This window comes from Haliaeetus leucocephalus, unplaced genomic scaffold, assembly GCF_000737465.1.
Source record: "Haliaeetus leucocephalus isolate CR32 unplaced genomic scaffold, Haliaeetus_leucocephalus-4.0 Scaffold328, whole genome shotgun sequence".
Taxonomy (NCBI): Eukaryota; Metazoa; Chordata; class Aves; order Accipitriformes; family Accipitridae; genus Haliaeetus; species Haliaeetus leucocephalus.
In genome coordinates, this window is record NW_010972764.1 from 3,842,036 (window position 1) to 3,854,955 (window position 12,920).

The 12,920-nt window shown below is 40.5% G+C and overlaps 1 protein-coding gene across 1 annotated transcript in view; it reads left to right on the forward strand.

Annotated features, from left to right (window-relative positions):
- The window catches only part of TRIO (trio Rho guanine nucleotide exchange factor), a 255,876-nt gene that overhangs the window by 214,394 nt on the left and 28,562 nt on the right, over positions 1–12,920 (forward strand). The window contains exons 35-37 of the mRNA XM_010571449.1: positions 6,568–6,860; positions 8,585–8,755; positions 12,378–12,473. Coding sequence (XP_010569751.1) covers positions 6,568–6,860; positions 8,585–8,755; positions 12,378–12,473 — 560 coding nt within the window. The remainder of the gene's footprint in view (positions 1–6,567; positions 6,861–8,584; positions 8,756–12,377; positions 12,474–12,920) is intronic.

Here is a 12,920-nt window from a genome sequence, read left to right on the forward strand (position 1 = left end):
ATTGTCCAGCAGTTGTAAGAGGAGGATTTTTTTCCATCTAAATCTTGCTGGTGTTTAGCTCCTAGATAGCAGTTCATGTGTTTACAGCTCTCTCCTTGTGCAAGCTGTAATGCGTGTGAAATTATTTAAAAGTTTAAATGTAAAACCTTGATTTTAAGTAGGAGGGCAGGAGAGGATATTAAAAAAAATAATATGATAAAATAGTAATAACATAAGTGTATTAAACCCTTCAGGCATACACCACTAATTTTCCAACTCAAATGAACAGTGTATTCTTTTTGCCCTTAATCAGAGATTTTCTTCATTCTTTTCTCTAGTGCTGTTGCAAATACGTCTATTGGATGACTTTTCTCAATTTCAGAAAGGCCTTTGGAAGTTAAGATGACAGTGTCTGTCTTGGGGGGAGGCTTTTTTAATTTTTTTAATTGCAGACATGCTTGTGGGGCAGCTTAGTATCTTATTAAGAGAAGCTGAAGAGTATCTAGCATCAAGCTTAGAATTCCAGTCTATCTGATATTAACACAATCAGTTTTTGATGGCTTGGAAGACTTAATTATTGAATACATTTAAATCCAAGTGCTCTGGACTAGTGTCTGTATCAGTCAAAATTAATACAGGTAACTCATTAATCAGGGAAGATATACTAAGGAGTTGAACTCTTTGTCTATTCACACACGGAAAATATTACAAATTGTATTTCAGCATAGTGCGGAACTTAAAATAAAAGGCAGGAAGGGTTTGCTGACCAGAGATGAGGAGTGAGTGTGTTTGTTCTGCTCCAAACACAGACGTGATTGAACAATTTTCATTTATGTATTGAGTATTAGCTTTCTGCATTTTGTGGGTTTGTGTTTGGTTTTTTTTTTTAAGAAACTAGTTTCATGAAAATTATTGCACTGTCTCTATATCGTAAGTGAAACTCACGCTTCCCAAAGGGCATGGTGGAAATTCCCCAATTGCAAGCCTGGTAACGCTCAAGCTGTATTGTCTTAAATTGTAACTGCTTTTATGGTGGCTTGTTAAAGTTGAAACACATCTAATGCCTTTTGATGTGTATTCCAGGATTGGTTTACAAAAAATACTCAGTGAGGGTAGTCTGAAGAGGATACCCAGCAGGAGAGAAATAAAATTCCTGACATGTACAAAAGTATCTGAATGGTCTTGTACATGGCAGATTGATAGCCTCCTACTTCAAAAGCAGTTCCCAGGCAGAAACTGTGCATGTGTGTCCCCACAAATAAAATAAACCTCGCACTCTTTTTCCAAGCTTTCCCCATCTTATCTAATAATAAATGATGACTCTCTACGCGGGCGGAGTTTTATGGGCTTTTGTCATTAGATGCTTGTAAACTGGTTTTGCTTCCTCGGATGGTACATTGACTTGGCTCAGGTTGGGGCATGGGTGGTTGTAGGTAGATCGTGGAACTCTAATTTTAGCCATTTCCAATGTGCGTATTGAACTTGCAAGTGCATCCACGTAGATGTGCGCTCTGTGTTTTGAACCAACGAGCAGCTTTCGTCCCCAAGTATTCGTAATGTACTTGCATCAAATCGTACTGATCGGCTGGTTAATTGCTCTGTGTGATGAGTTTTCTGGGCTTTTTGGTCCTTAAAGTTCATAGTGGATGGCAGGTCTGCGGTGGCGGTGCGACACGCCAGTCGGGGTTACTAGGTTTGCTTTGCTCCATTTTTCACTCCTTGCCCCATCCCTGTTTCATAGTCCAGAGGCGGTGAAATGTTCTTATTTTTGCTTTTGGAGCATTTTGGGTTTAGAGGTGCAGGGCAGGCATCAAACAGACTCAGTTTGATTCCCTAGGTAAAGGAGTCAGGTTTTTGTAGCCTCTTGCATGCCTTGTAAATACTGAACCTCTAAAAACGGCAATATGGAAATAGTTAATATGAAGCAGAGTCTTTCAAGTCATCAACTAGCTTAACATGGCTGATTTATTTTTTAGGGGAAAAAAACGGTTTATTAATCACAGATGTGCATGTTTCTAATGTTAAGAAAGCAGGGACTAGAATGAGAATTCCCATTTCCCTTCCAGTTTCAAAAATTTGCCGGTTCGTTGGAGGTAACTCTATCTTCTAGTCTGAGGGGGTCAGAACCCATGCTGCCTGCCACCCCCCCTTTTTTTTTTAGCTTCAAAATTATATTTATGGACTCTCAGTGAACTCTCTGACCTCACCACCAGAGCAACATACGTGGTTTTTACTTTGAGAGAAATGGCAGTTAGATGCCTCCTTTTCTTATTGTGGCTATGAATTATAAAACAAAGCCCATCCATTAGGTTATTTAAAATATTTTATTGAATTACAAAGCTGTCTGTACTTGAGCAAGTAGTAATTTTTATTAAATTCAATGGTTTCTTGTTGGATTGGTGTTGCTGTGTGTGATCGTTAGATGTGTGTTGGGTTTTTTATTTTTCTCTCCAAGATGGCCATCTGTTGCATTTATCTTTTTCTAAAAGAGAATCTGCCACTCACTAGAAAGTTTACTGTACTTGAAACACAGCTGGGGTTACCATACCCCAAATTTATTCCATCTGTTTTGGTTTCAAAAGTCCATGTTGTTCTTGGTTTAATTTTGAATACTCCTTTTTCCTCTTAGCGTGTTTTAGTGATAAAATATTCTTGAGCAACCCTAGAAAAACAATTTGCTATGTAGTCATAAAGGAAACAAAGCCAATTTAGTGTAAACAATCCCAAGCATGGTAATCAATCAAACCAAGTCTGTATCCCTAATTATATAGATAGCAGTAGTATATCGTGCTGGGGCAGGGGGAAATAAGACACAACCGTGTGGCTGTTCTCATAGAGAAGGTGAAAGGCTTTTCTGTGCTCCTGAGAATGCCTGTATTGGGATATTCCCTAATGCTTGGAGCTGGCAATGCCTCTACATAAATATATGAACTTGAGCACCTAGGTTTTTTCATGGCTGGTCTCCTGAGGAGGCAGATGGGAGTAAGAACTGGAGAATCTGGACTCTTGTCAGCTGGGATGGGATGGGAAAATGGACGATAAAGGGTCTCACTGGGAAAATACTGGCATGGAATATTTGTAGTGAGTATTAACGTTGACCGATGAGGCTGTAGGGATGTTTTGTGCAGATTTAAGGAGGGATGAGAAATCAGGTCTGATCTCTGAAGAAGCTAGTGGATTGGTATTCTGTTCAGGTTAACACTGGTGATGTTAAATGTTTTTGGGGTTGTTTGAGGTTTTTTAAAACACCCTTTTTTAATAAAATTTTATATTTAAGCTGATGCTTGTATGGCAGTGCAGTATTTTTATTCATTTTAAGCTTTTCCTTCTCCCCCAGTGCTTTCATGCTTTAAAGAGCAAAGTGGAACAATGCTATCATTTTGGTGTACTACTTACACTTTGTCCACTTTTATGATTCCCTGAAGCCCTAATAATACTTCAATAAGTACTTCATGTTAAATCATGCAGAAGAGAAGATGAGAAGCAGTTACATGCTGCATGCCAAATGAAAACTAATGCTGTGTGGGAGGATACAGCTAAAGTATGTGCTGTGAAACATGGCTGGCTAACGTTGTTTTGTCTCTTAGATCCTCTCCTCTTGAGCAGAGTGTACGTATTTCTTCCTGTTCTCTTCCCTCCTGCCCACAAACTCTTGGGCAACTTGGGTTAAGAGTAGGAGTGGTACAGCATAAGTGCAGTCAGACAAAAATACTTGTCTCCCACAGTTTCAGGGGCTCTGCGTTGTACTGCTTGGTTTTACAAGAAATTCAGTAGTTGGTAAGTGTTGATTGTCAAAAGGATGGGTGAGAATTTGAGGAGGTGGAGCACAGGTTTTATGAAAAGAAAAATGGGTTTATTAACTGCAGGCGTGTTACATGCTTTGGGATAGGCATGTTTATGTAAAAGTAAATCTTACGCAATCAGTTACTGCACCACCACGCTGCCTTTTTCTTAGAAAGGAGTAAGGGTAAAAGAAAGAAATGCAGCAGATACAAAAAGACAAAACAGTACATGGTGAACTTCTGCGAAGGCTTAATTGCTTTTTTTGTTGTTGTTGTTTTAAATAAACAAGTGAATGTGGTCTGTTTTATTTGTATGGAAGGAACTTGTATGGACTATTATTGGGAGGAAAAATATGTATAAATGAAAAGAAAAACTTGGCTGAGTGATTATGACCTCTTCAAGCTCGGGAGTCTTGAAAACAAAGCATTTAGTTTGTGCTTTAAGAAACTTATTTGCAGGAACACCAGCACTGTTTTCTCCTCTTCTGTCTTCCACTAGCAGAGTGGCAGAAGGTTATTTACTGAAATACCCATCAGCTGACATTTGCTAGGATTTCTGAAACAAGGCATCTGATTAAAAGATGCATAATACAACAAAGGTAAAGTTGAGTTTGGTGACAAAGCAGTCTAACTTCTTACAGAGGTTTAATAGGAGATTGTTTGGATTCCTGTGGAGAGCTTGCAGATGGTTGTGAGTTTTGTTTGGAATTTTTCTAATAAGCAGGCCCTTTTTTTTTTTTTTTTTTTTTTAAATAAAGTAAAAAATCTGTTGTGATGTGGATGCTGATGGCTAGTAAGCTTGCTTTTCTTATGTATGTGCTGAGGACCCTTAAGCAGTAATCCAGGGGCCTTGAGGGATACTCAGATTACAAGTTGAAAACCATTGTTATAGATAATTAATTTCTTCCTTATGTTTCCTGCTTCAACAAGAAAATAAAGTGGTAATTCTGTAGCAATGCTATCCCAAGATTTAGAGACAAAGCCGACTAGTGTAACTCTGCATCCACTTTTTGGTAGTACCCAGAATTTAAAGCCTTGAAACCAGGTTAATGGCATCATAGGAAGTCTCCTTACCTGTGCACAGCACAGCGACAGCTGTGGCTAGAAGATAATTCCGTAGATGAATCCTGATTCTGGGTGACTTGCTTTAAAGTGTTAGCAACTAGCTTGTTGGACTGAAAGTATGCTTTGCAAAGTTTGTTCATCTTCTGCTTTATGGAAACATGATGAAAGTGGTGGTTAATAGCAGTTATTATGTATGTGTTTGTACAGTATAAGCTACAGGAGTTCTTGGCATCAGAGCCGATGCGTCTTAATGGTCACATGCCATTTGGGTTTTATTAGAATAGAAAAAAATCTTGACAAACAGCCTGATCGATCACAATTTTGGATTCCAAGGAAAGGATGCCCTTTTTTGGAACAGCTTAACAGTGAAGGAAAAATAAAAAGTCCTAACTTATTATATTCCCATTTTATGTCTCTTTCCTCATCTCAGTTCAAAGCCATGATTTGCACTTAATACTCTATGGAAACAGAGCAGGCTCACATACTTGTGTGTAGATCCAAGGCATTTGGGTGTTTACAGTGAAGTGTATTGCTACATCAGTGTGACCATATTATTCTACAAAATTCAAACTACCTCTGGTCAGACTGGCAGTACGCCTCTTGGGGGATAGCTGCCAGAAGAGGTGACCTGAACATCTGTGTCAAGCTTCAAGAAGGAACACAAGCGCTGCATTTAATTCCCAGCAGTAAAAACATTCAACAAAACATTATTTATGTCATCCTTATATAAACTATCTATCTACTAAAGTGTACACACAGGGGAAAAAAAAAACCCTTATTTGACAACCTAGGAGAGTCTTGTTAATACCCTCGTGATAGATAATATTCATAGGAGTGGTGTTAAGAGAATGTGTCCCCCAAAAAAGTATGTTTTTAGGAAAAGACAATTGGTGGGAGGGAAAGCATCGTGCTGCATGGGGAAAAAAGAAATGCAGTCTCACAATAGCTAACCAGTGGGTGTTTATCATAAGCATATGGTCCAGTTCAAGTGATAGGAGCCTTGGTGGGAAAGTAGTATTGACCTCATGCACATGTAACGATGGCTTGAGAAAAGTGTGTCCTTTGTTTGACTACAGAACTTAAGGCATTGTCATGCTGGGAAGTACTGCTGATCCTGAGATTTGAGCAAATGGGCTTTTAAACATTGATGTTCTGTGCCTTTTTAAAAAAAACAAACAAAACAACAGCCAAAACGCTGAGAAGATTTAAGCAAAAGACACACGTTTAGCCATTTTCTGGATTCTTCCTCCCCTTTTCCCAAGGGTAGGGGAAAAAAATAAATAATGAAAGTAACTGGAGCATTTGTAATAAAATTTGGTGTTTGAAAAATAATTTCCTTATCTCATTGAGGCAATTATTTTTACTCTTTGTGTCCATGCTCAAAGCAGTATACATTAAAAGATAAAACAAGCGTATTCTTCCATAAAGTTAGATGACATATGGAAGGTATAATACACTGTCAAATAAGTATCAGCAGTGGTAAGTATGAATTATAATTGAGGCAGGAGCGACTTAATGAAGTTTGACTGTTGTAAGCATATAAATGCTGCTTATGTGTGGGTGGCCACATGCAGCATGAGCACCGATAGTTGTGGTGTTGTTAAAGGCCAGGTTATTTCAAAATAATCTGCCCGATTTGTCCATGTATCCAGTCTGATACCCGTTACTACGTATGTCCTTTGCCTTGTTTCTCACTTACCAGTGGTTCAGCGTTAAAATGCTCCCCTCGTTCTTTTTCCAGACTCCCTTTCGGTCTCCAGCAATGATGCCAGTCCTCCTGCTTCGGTAACGTCGCTTCAGCCCCACATGATCGGTGCCCAGAGCTCCCCGGGCCCCAAACGCCCCGGCAACACTTTGAGAAAATGGCTCACCAGTCCCGTGAGGCGTCTTAGCAGTGGAAAAGCAGACGGGCACGTCAAAAAACTGGCCCACAAGCATAAGAAGAGCAGAGAGGTTCGTAAAAGTGCCGACGCAGGCTCTCAGAAGGACTCCGATGATAGCGCAGCGACCCCACAGGATGAAACTGTTGAAGAGGTGGGTGTTCAGGGCAGCTTCCCGAGACGTGTTTTTATGTTTCGCAAAGAACTAAACGTCGTCAGGTGAAGGTTGTCTTCTCTGTCCAGCAGTTGAGCAAAGGGGCATGTGCCACGTGCTCGTTCTCGATGACTGCTGTGCTCTGCGTAAGTACCGTGCCAGGCACAGGTTGGGCCCTTCTGCACTGAGAGTGTTAGTAAAGCTCCGTGGGGAAGGATCTCTAGTCAAAAAAGAGAAATGAGAGGGTAAAAAGTTGTTCTTTGGCTTTGCTCTCTTATCCCACTCAGGAAAGCAGCTTTGTGAGTAAAGGGGCTTCATGTTCTGGGAATCATCAGGTCATTTTGTATTTCCTTTCCTTTCCTCATTGATGGATCAGGGAGAATACAGGGAGAGCTGCTTAACTGCTTAAAGCTGTATTTATACCTTGAGCAAGAGTTAGAGGGCAGAAAAATTACTGGCCCTTCGAGTCAAAAGGTAGTTACCATCAGTCAAATAATAAACATGGCAGTTTTCATTGGAGGGAAGGAAATGGTGAACTGTTCCAGATTTTGCCACCAAGGACATCAACTGAAGGTTTCCCTTCCTCCCACAAACATATGCCCATCCTTTTGAGCCTGGAACCCACGTATGAGCAAAGCCTCCCTCCGGTTAGGTGCAGACAGAGCCAAATTCTCTTCTGTTACAAACCTGTGGTTCAGGCTGAAATGAATGGCATCTTACCGCTTCCAAGGGCACAACCACTTGCATGCTATACAGTTATCCCCTTTTACCAGGCTTGAATCTGACTAGCGGTTTTGGTAGTTATCGTACAGAAAAGTGGTCTCAGATGCCCAATTAGTTATTTAGTTGTTTTGGGTTTTTTTCTTGCTCCCAACATATTTTGCTGCAAGCTTTGGAACATCAGTCAAGTTATACAGGAAATGTAGGGAAAGAAAAGACTAGAGCCTTGGCAGCATGGTGAATTGGGAGATGTGGTTTGGGAAGGAATATTGGCCTGTGTCCTTGAATGTCAGGCTGTAGAAAAAGACCCTCCGTGATGCAATTGTAGCATTGTTTTGGAAGTATCTGTTACTCTGCAGTTCTGTGAGTGAGGGAAAACCTAATGCCAGTGCCTTAAAGTGAGGAAAAAACAATAACCATCTGTGCTGTCTTCTGTTAAAGATAGTTAAATTATCCTGCGAGATCAGTTACATTAAACTTTGGCTAATTGAAATCATAGTTCCTTGTGTGATTGGAAGGACTGTCTTTCAACACAACTGTAAAAATTATACAAGCAGTCTGCTCTCACTACTTTAAGGGAATAACTGACAAACTACTTCATGTTGTAATAGGGTTTTTTTAATATCCTTTACAAGTTTTGCTATGAGGGTTGATACTTTAGATACAAAGTTCTTGAGTTTCTAAGTTAGAGGAATGTGGCTCTTTATAGAACTGAACTTGGAAAGCAAGCGTGGCTTTGGTAACACTTCCCTGTAGTAAATTTCAAGCTGAACATCTTGCTCTCGGTATCTCAATCCATCTGCTTTTACCAAACACTGCAAACTATCTTTGGCATCTGCTTTTTTCCCCCTCTGTTGAGGAGTTGCACTGTGTTTGTAGGATCATCTTGACTTGTTGGGAGAGAGGTGAATCTACAGAACAGACTTGTTTAAGACAAGCTTGTGAGAACAAGCTTCATGCTGTTGAAGGTTAACAGAGCTTGAATGTCTTGATTTTATTTACAGAGAGGTCGGAATGAGGGGCTGAGCAGTGGCACTCTTTCCAAGTCATCCTCTTCAGGCATGCAGAGCTGCGGAGAGGAGGAAGGCGAAGAGGGAGCGGACGCTGTACCCCTTCCTCCGCCGATGGCAATTCAGCAGCACAGCCTTCTCCAGCCCGACTCGCAGGATGACAAGGTAGGAGGAGAAAGCGGGGAAGGCTTCACGCGTTGAGAGAGCCTCTCTTTGCGCAAATCTTTCTTCTGTCTCCAAAAGTCTCTGCAGTGTACGTAATACAGCTTTATGGTAGGCAGAAGCGGTCACTATGGCACTTTAGACAACATTAAAAGGGTTTTCTGTGGACAGAGTTAAATGCTTCTCTATTTTGAAAGCACAAGTGCAGAAATTTTTCTACTAGCACTTTAAATGTGGAAAAGGGCAGCTTTGTGTGTTTGCAGGCCTATTTACATCTGTTTGACTGATGCCTTATTTAGTGATTAGAATGTAATTGTTTCATAATCATACCTTAGGGTACTGAGGTTAAAATACTATGTGCACATAAAGTTTATTTGGATTTTCAGCCTGGATCAAACAGTTAGGGGACAAGTATCAAGCCTGGAGATTGAGGTTTTTAGAATGGAAACAGTCTGGACTTATGCAGCAAATATGCACATTACTGTTTTCTTCCCGTTTTGCTGCTTAAAATTTTTAACTTTTGTAATCTATAGCACTGAACATTGTTAGTGGATTTTGTAGCTGGTTCCTCACTGTTCTCAGTGATGCAGATGTTACTGATAACTTTGGCTGAACTTATTTATTTCTGGGGTTTTTTTCTTCCTTTTAAAAACACTGCCTTTCAGTGGGGATCTCGTTCATCCCTGAAGCTATCATTTATAGGATCAAAATCGCTGGCTCCCATGCTCTATGTGTATTTAATTCCTACGTGTTTTCTGAATGGAAAAAGTATAATATATGAGTTGGGGAGTTAATATATTGGGAAATATTCCTGAAACAAAACAAGCAAAACTAGGCCAACCTTTAGACCTGAGAGAATATTTTGTTGCTAGAAAATAATAATCTCATTTTGAGGCTTAGAAATAGAATAAGAATAATGTTGGTGAAAATATGTTAAAGTTCCTGCTGATAAGCTGCCATATTTGCATGTCCCTTCAGTGATACAAAAACTTGATATGCAAGTCTTATAAAAAGTTCATCAGGGAAGAATGGATTTTGCTTATGTAGTTCTCTTTACACAACAAGAAGAGTTATGTGAAGGGATATGCTTATAAGTTAGTGTCTGCTCACTTCTGTATTTCTGGTGCAAAGTCAGACCCTTACCACAGCAGAGTAAGAGGTTTGAGTAGCCTTCAATCCCCCATAAATTTTACTTTCACTTCTTAAGAGGTGAACATGCACCCACTGCAGTAAAAACATGTTGGGACAGTTTGTAAAGTAGCTTAGATGACATTCTAGAGAAGACTCCTGAGAAGTTAAAATTTGGTAAAGTTAATATTATGCCATGATTTTTCAAAACGTCTAAATAGTGATTCTTCAGTGGTGCATTGGTTTTGTGCAATATCTGTCCTACTGCATGGTGGGAGGCAAAAAAGTCCCTTCGTGTGGCAGCCTGGGAGGTTGTGTGTGCCTCCCTGACGTCCACACACCAAGGCATACCACCAGTTTCCAGTACCTAAAGCAAATGCCTTATTGGAATGCAGAAGCGAGAAGCCAGAGCAAAGTTTTACCCAGCAGAAGTCAGCTGGCTCTATCGATGGAGTTACTGATTAATAAAAGGCTTGCCAAAAATTCCCGGTTGTCTGCCTTCTGGGTGGAGTCCTCCTTCACATTCCTGCCACGCTTGGTGGTTTCTTGGGTTGCTCAGCTCCTCTGGATCCCAAGGAATGTCTCCTCCTTTCCGTGACCTCAGAGGCTTGGCTTTCATCCGTGCCTCACTGCAAGCATGTCTTCTTCTCCAGGGCTCCGGGTCTACGCTCCGTGCTGGAAACTCCTTGCTTGCTGGGTTTCTCTCTCCCTCCCCAGCCCGCTGTGGGCTCCAGCAGCATCTCGCACTTGGGTGTGCTCAGTTGCTTCCTCCACCTTTCCTTGTTTTCTGGGCGAGGGATGTATTCTGCTCCCAGAGTACATCATCAGGAAGGTCAGCAAGCAGACTTCATCTGTGCAGCTCCTTCTTTTTCAGATAATATGCGATACAACCACACGAACTGGAAACCAACCAGTTCTGAAGTTTTACCAACAGTCACCCCCCATATAGTCCCATAGAGCAATAACGGAGAGAAGGCACCTTGACCGGAGTCTGATTCCAGCACTGCCAGTGTTTTGTAAGGCTAAGCTGAGCTCCGCATCCCAAGTGAAAACCCACATACAAGCACAGCTTTGGAAAACCTGGTTAACAGTCAGGTGTCAGGAGCATACGATTGCCTAAAAGGCACGTTAGCTGTGGGATTGCTCAGGTTTTGGTGCGCATGCAAATGTCATGCGCTAGGCCATGCTGATTTATCTAATATCACTAAATAACACAACCATTTTCTCCCCTAAGAGCTCATCTGCACAGTATGCATTCTTCTGTTCAGTAGAATCATTGCACACTTCATGGATTTGCATTTGATGGCAGTTTACAAGTTGTTTGCATTTAATTTTTGGATAAGCAGTATTAAAGTTTCAAGATCAGTTATGTTAATATGAAACTAATTATTTTTGCTTTTTGTTTTCTCTTTTTGTAAACTCTGATGCAGCATTATGTTGACTTGTGTTCTGTCTCTGCTTTGGCTCAGTTCCCATATCTTTCCATTTAAAGTTGTCTGTATTTCCTTTGCTTACCCAACCCCTATTTTCCTTTCCGAATAAGGCGAATACAAGGCAAATGACCTAAAATCTGTATATTCTTTTTTTGCATTGACTTAAGGGGAGCCTTGTTAAACCCATGCTTGATTTGAGCAGAACCTCTTGTGTTAAGTCATTATACGTGCCATTTCTTTGTCCAGTTTTTTGGAAATATTTGCAGGACAGCTTACCCTGTGCTACCTGATGTCCACTGTGCTGTTCGTAATATGAAGTAACGTTCATATTACACCCTGTTTCCACTTTCCAGTTATTTAATGATAAATGTAATATGCAAACAACTCTGTTTGCAAATTACTGAGGCTGAGTTTAATGGCCCTCTCCCAGAATCCTTTACTGTGAACACCTTTTACCTTCAGTTGTATCTATAAACTGGCATTTTATAGCTTATGAGGCCAGAGATCTTCTGTGCTCTACACATACCATTGGGGAAAATGGATGGCCCAAGGAATGGTGAGCTCAATTTCCCCTCTGAATCTGGGCAATATACCCCAGCTCCTTTAGAAAAGTAAATGCCCCTGAGTTACTGGCGTATTTTTTCTTAGCTTAATGATGCTTCCTCCTTTATTTCAAGTCTTCTTGGTTCCTGTTAGTGTTCTGCAGTTGTTGCTTTGTTTAACCAGCAATAAAATACATTAACAAACTGTTTGTTATCCATTGGGTCGGCTCAGGCAATTTTTATAGCTATTTGTCAAGCATTACCGTAATCAGCAAGATGAAGGATATTTCCTTGACTTCTGTTGCATGTAGGAACAGGAATTTTTATCCCAGCATTTGACTTCTGGGGGGTTACTTAAAATTTCCAATTCCAGTTGCCCAAGTTGGAAGGGATGATCTCAGTGTTCTGTACACTGACAGTTATTGTCGGGTACCTTTGACAGAGAAGTGAAGGAAGTCTCTTGATCCTTGAGCAAGAACCAGGCTAACTCTGGGATTCTCCTTCCTTTGTGTCATTGCACAGACATCTTCTCGATTATTGGTGCGGCCGACCAGCTCCGAGACACCTAGTGCTGCAGAATTAGTCAGTGCAATTGAAGAGCTCGTCAAAAGTAAAATGGTGAGGCTGACTGGCAGATGCATGTGTTTAAAGAAGTTGTGTTTTCAAGTCCTGGCTTGCTATTCAAAGAAAAGCTATATGCGTTTGACTTGTAAAACTTGATGCCAGTTTCAAAAGTCACTTTCTGGGTTGGTGTATGGGTCGTTTTGTACACATTAAGTAAAAGCACTTACTGAATAGGTAAATGGCTATGTAGAGAAGCAAAAAGCAATAAATAAGAGGGAGAGGAGGCAGCAGAAAATGTATGTCTTATTAGTAAAAAGAAAATGTCCTGTTAGTAAAAGGAATGCAAAGACCCAGGTTCTTAGCCCGACAGACTTTTATGAGAAGAATCCCTGAAACAAAATTTATAGCAAATCTTGCGAGGTTCAACAGTAAAGCAGATAGCCCTCACACAGAAACATTCATGCTATCTAGCTGCTCTTTAGGCAATGTGATAGCAAAGAA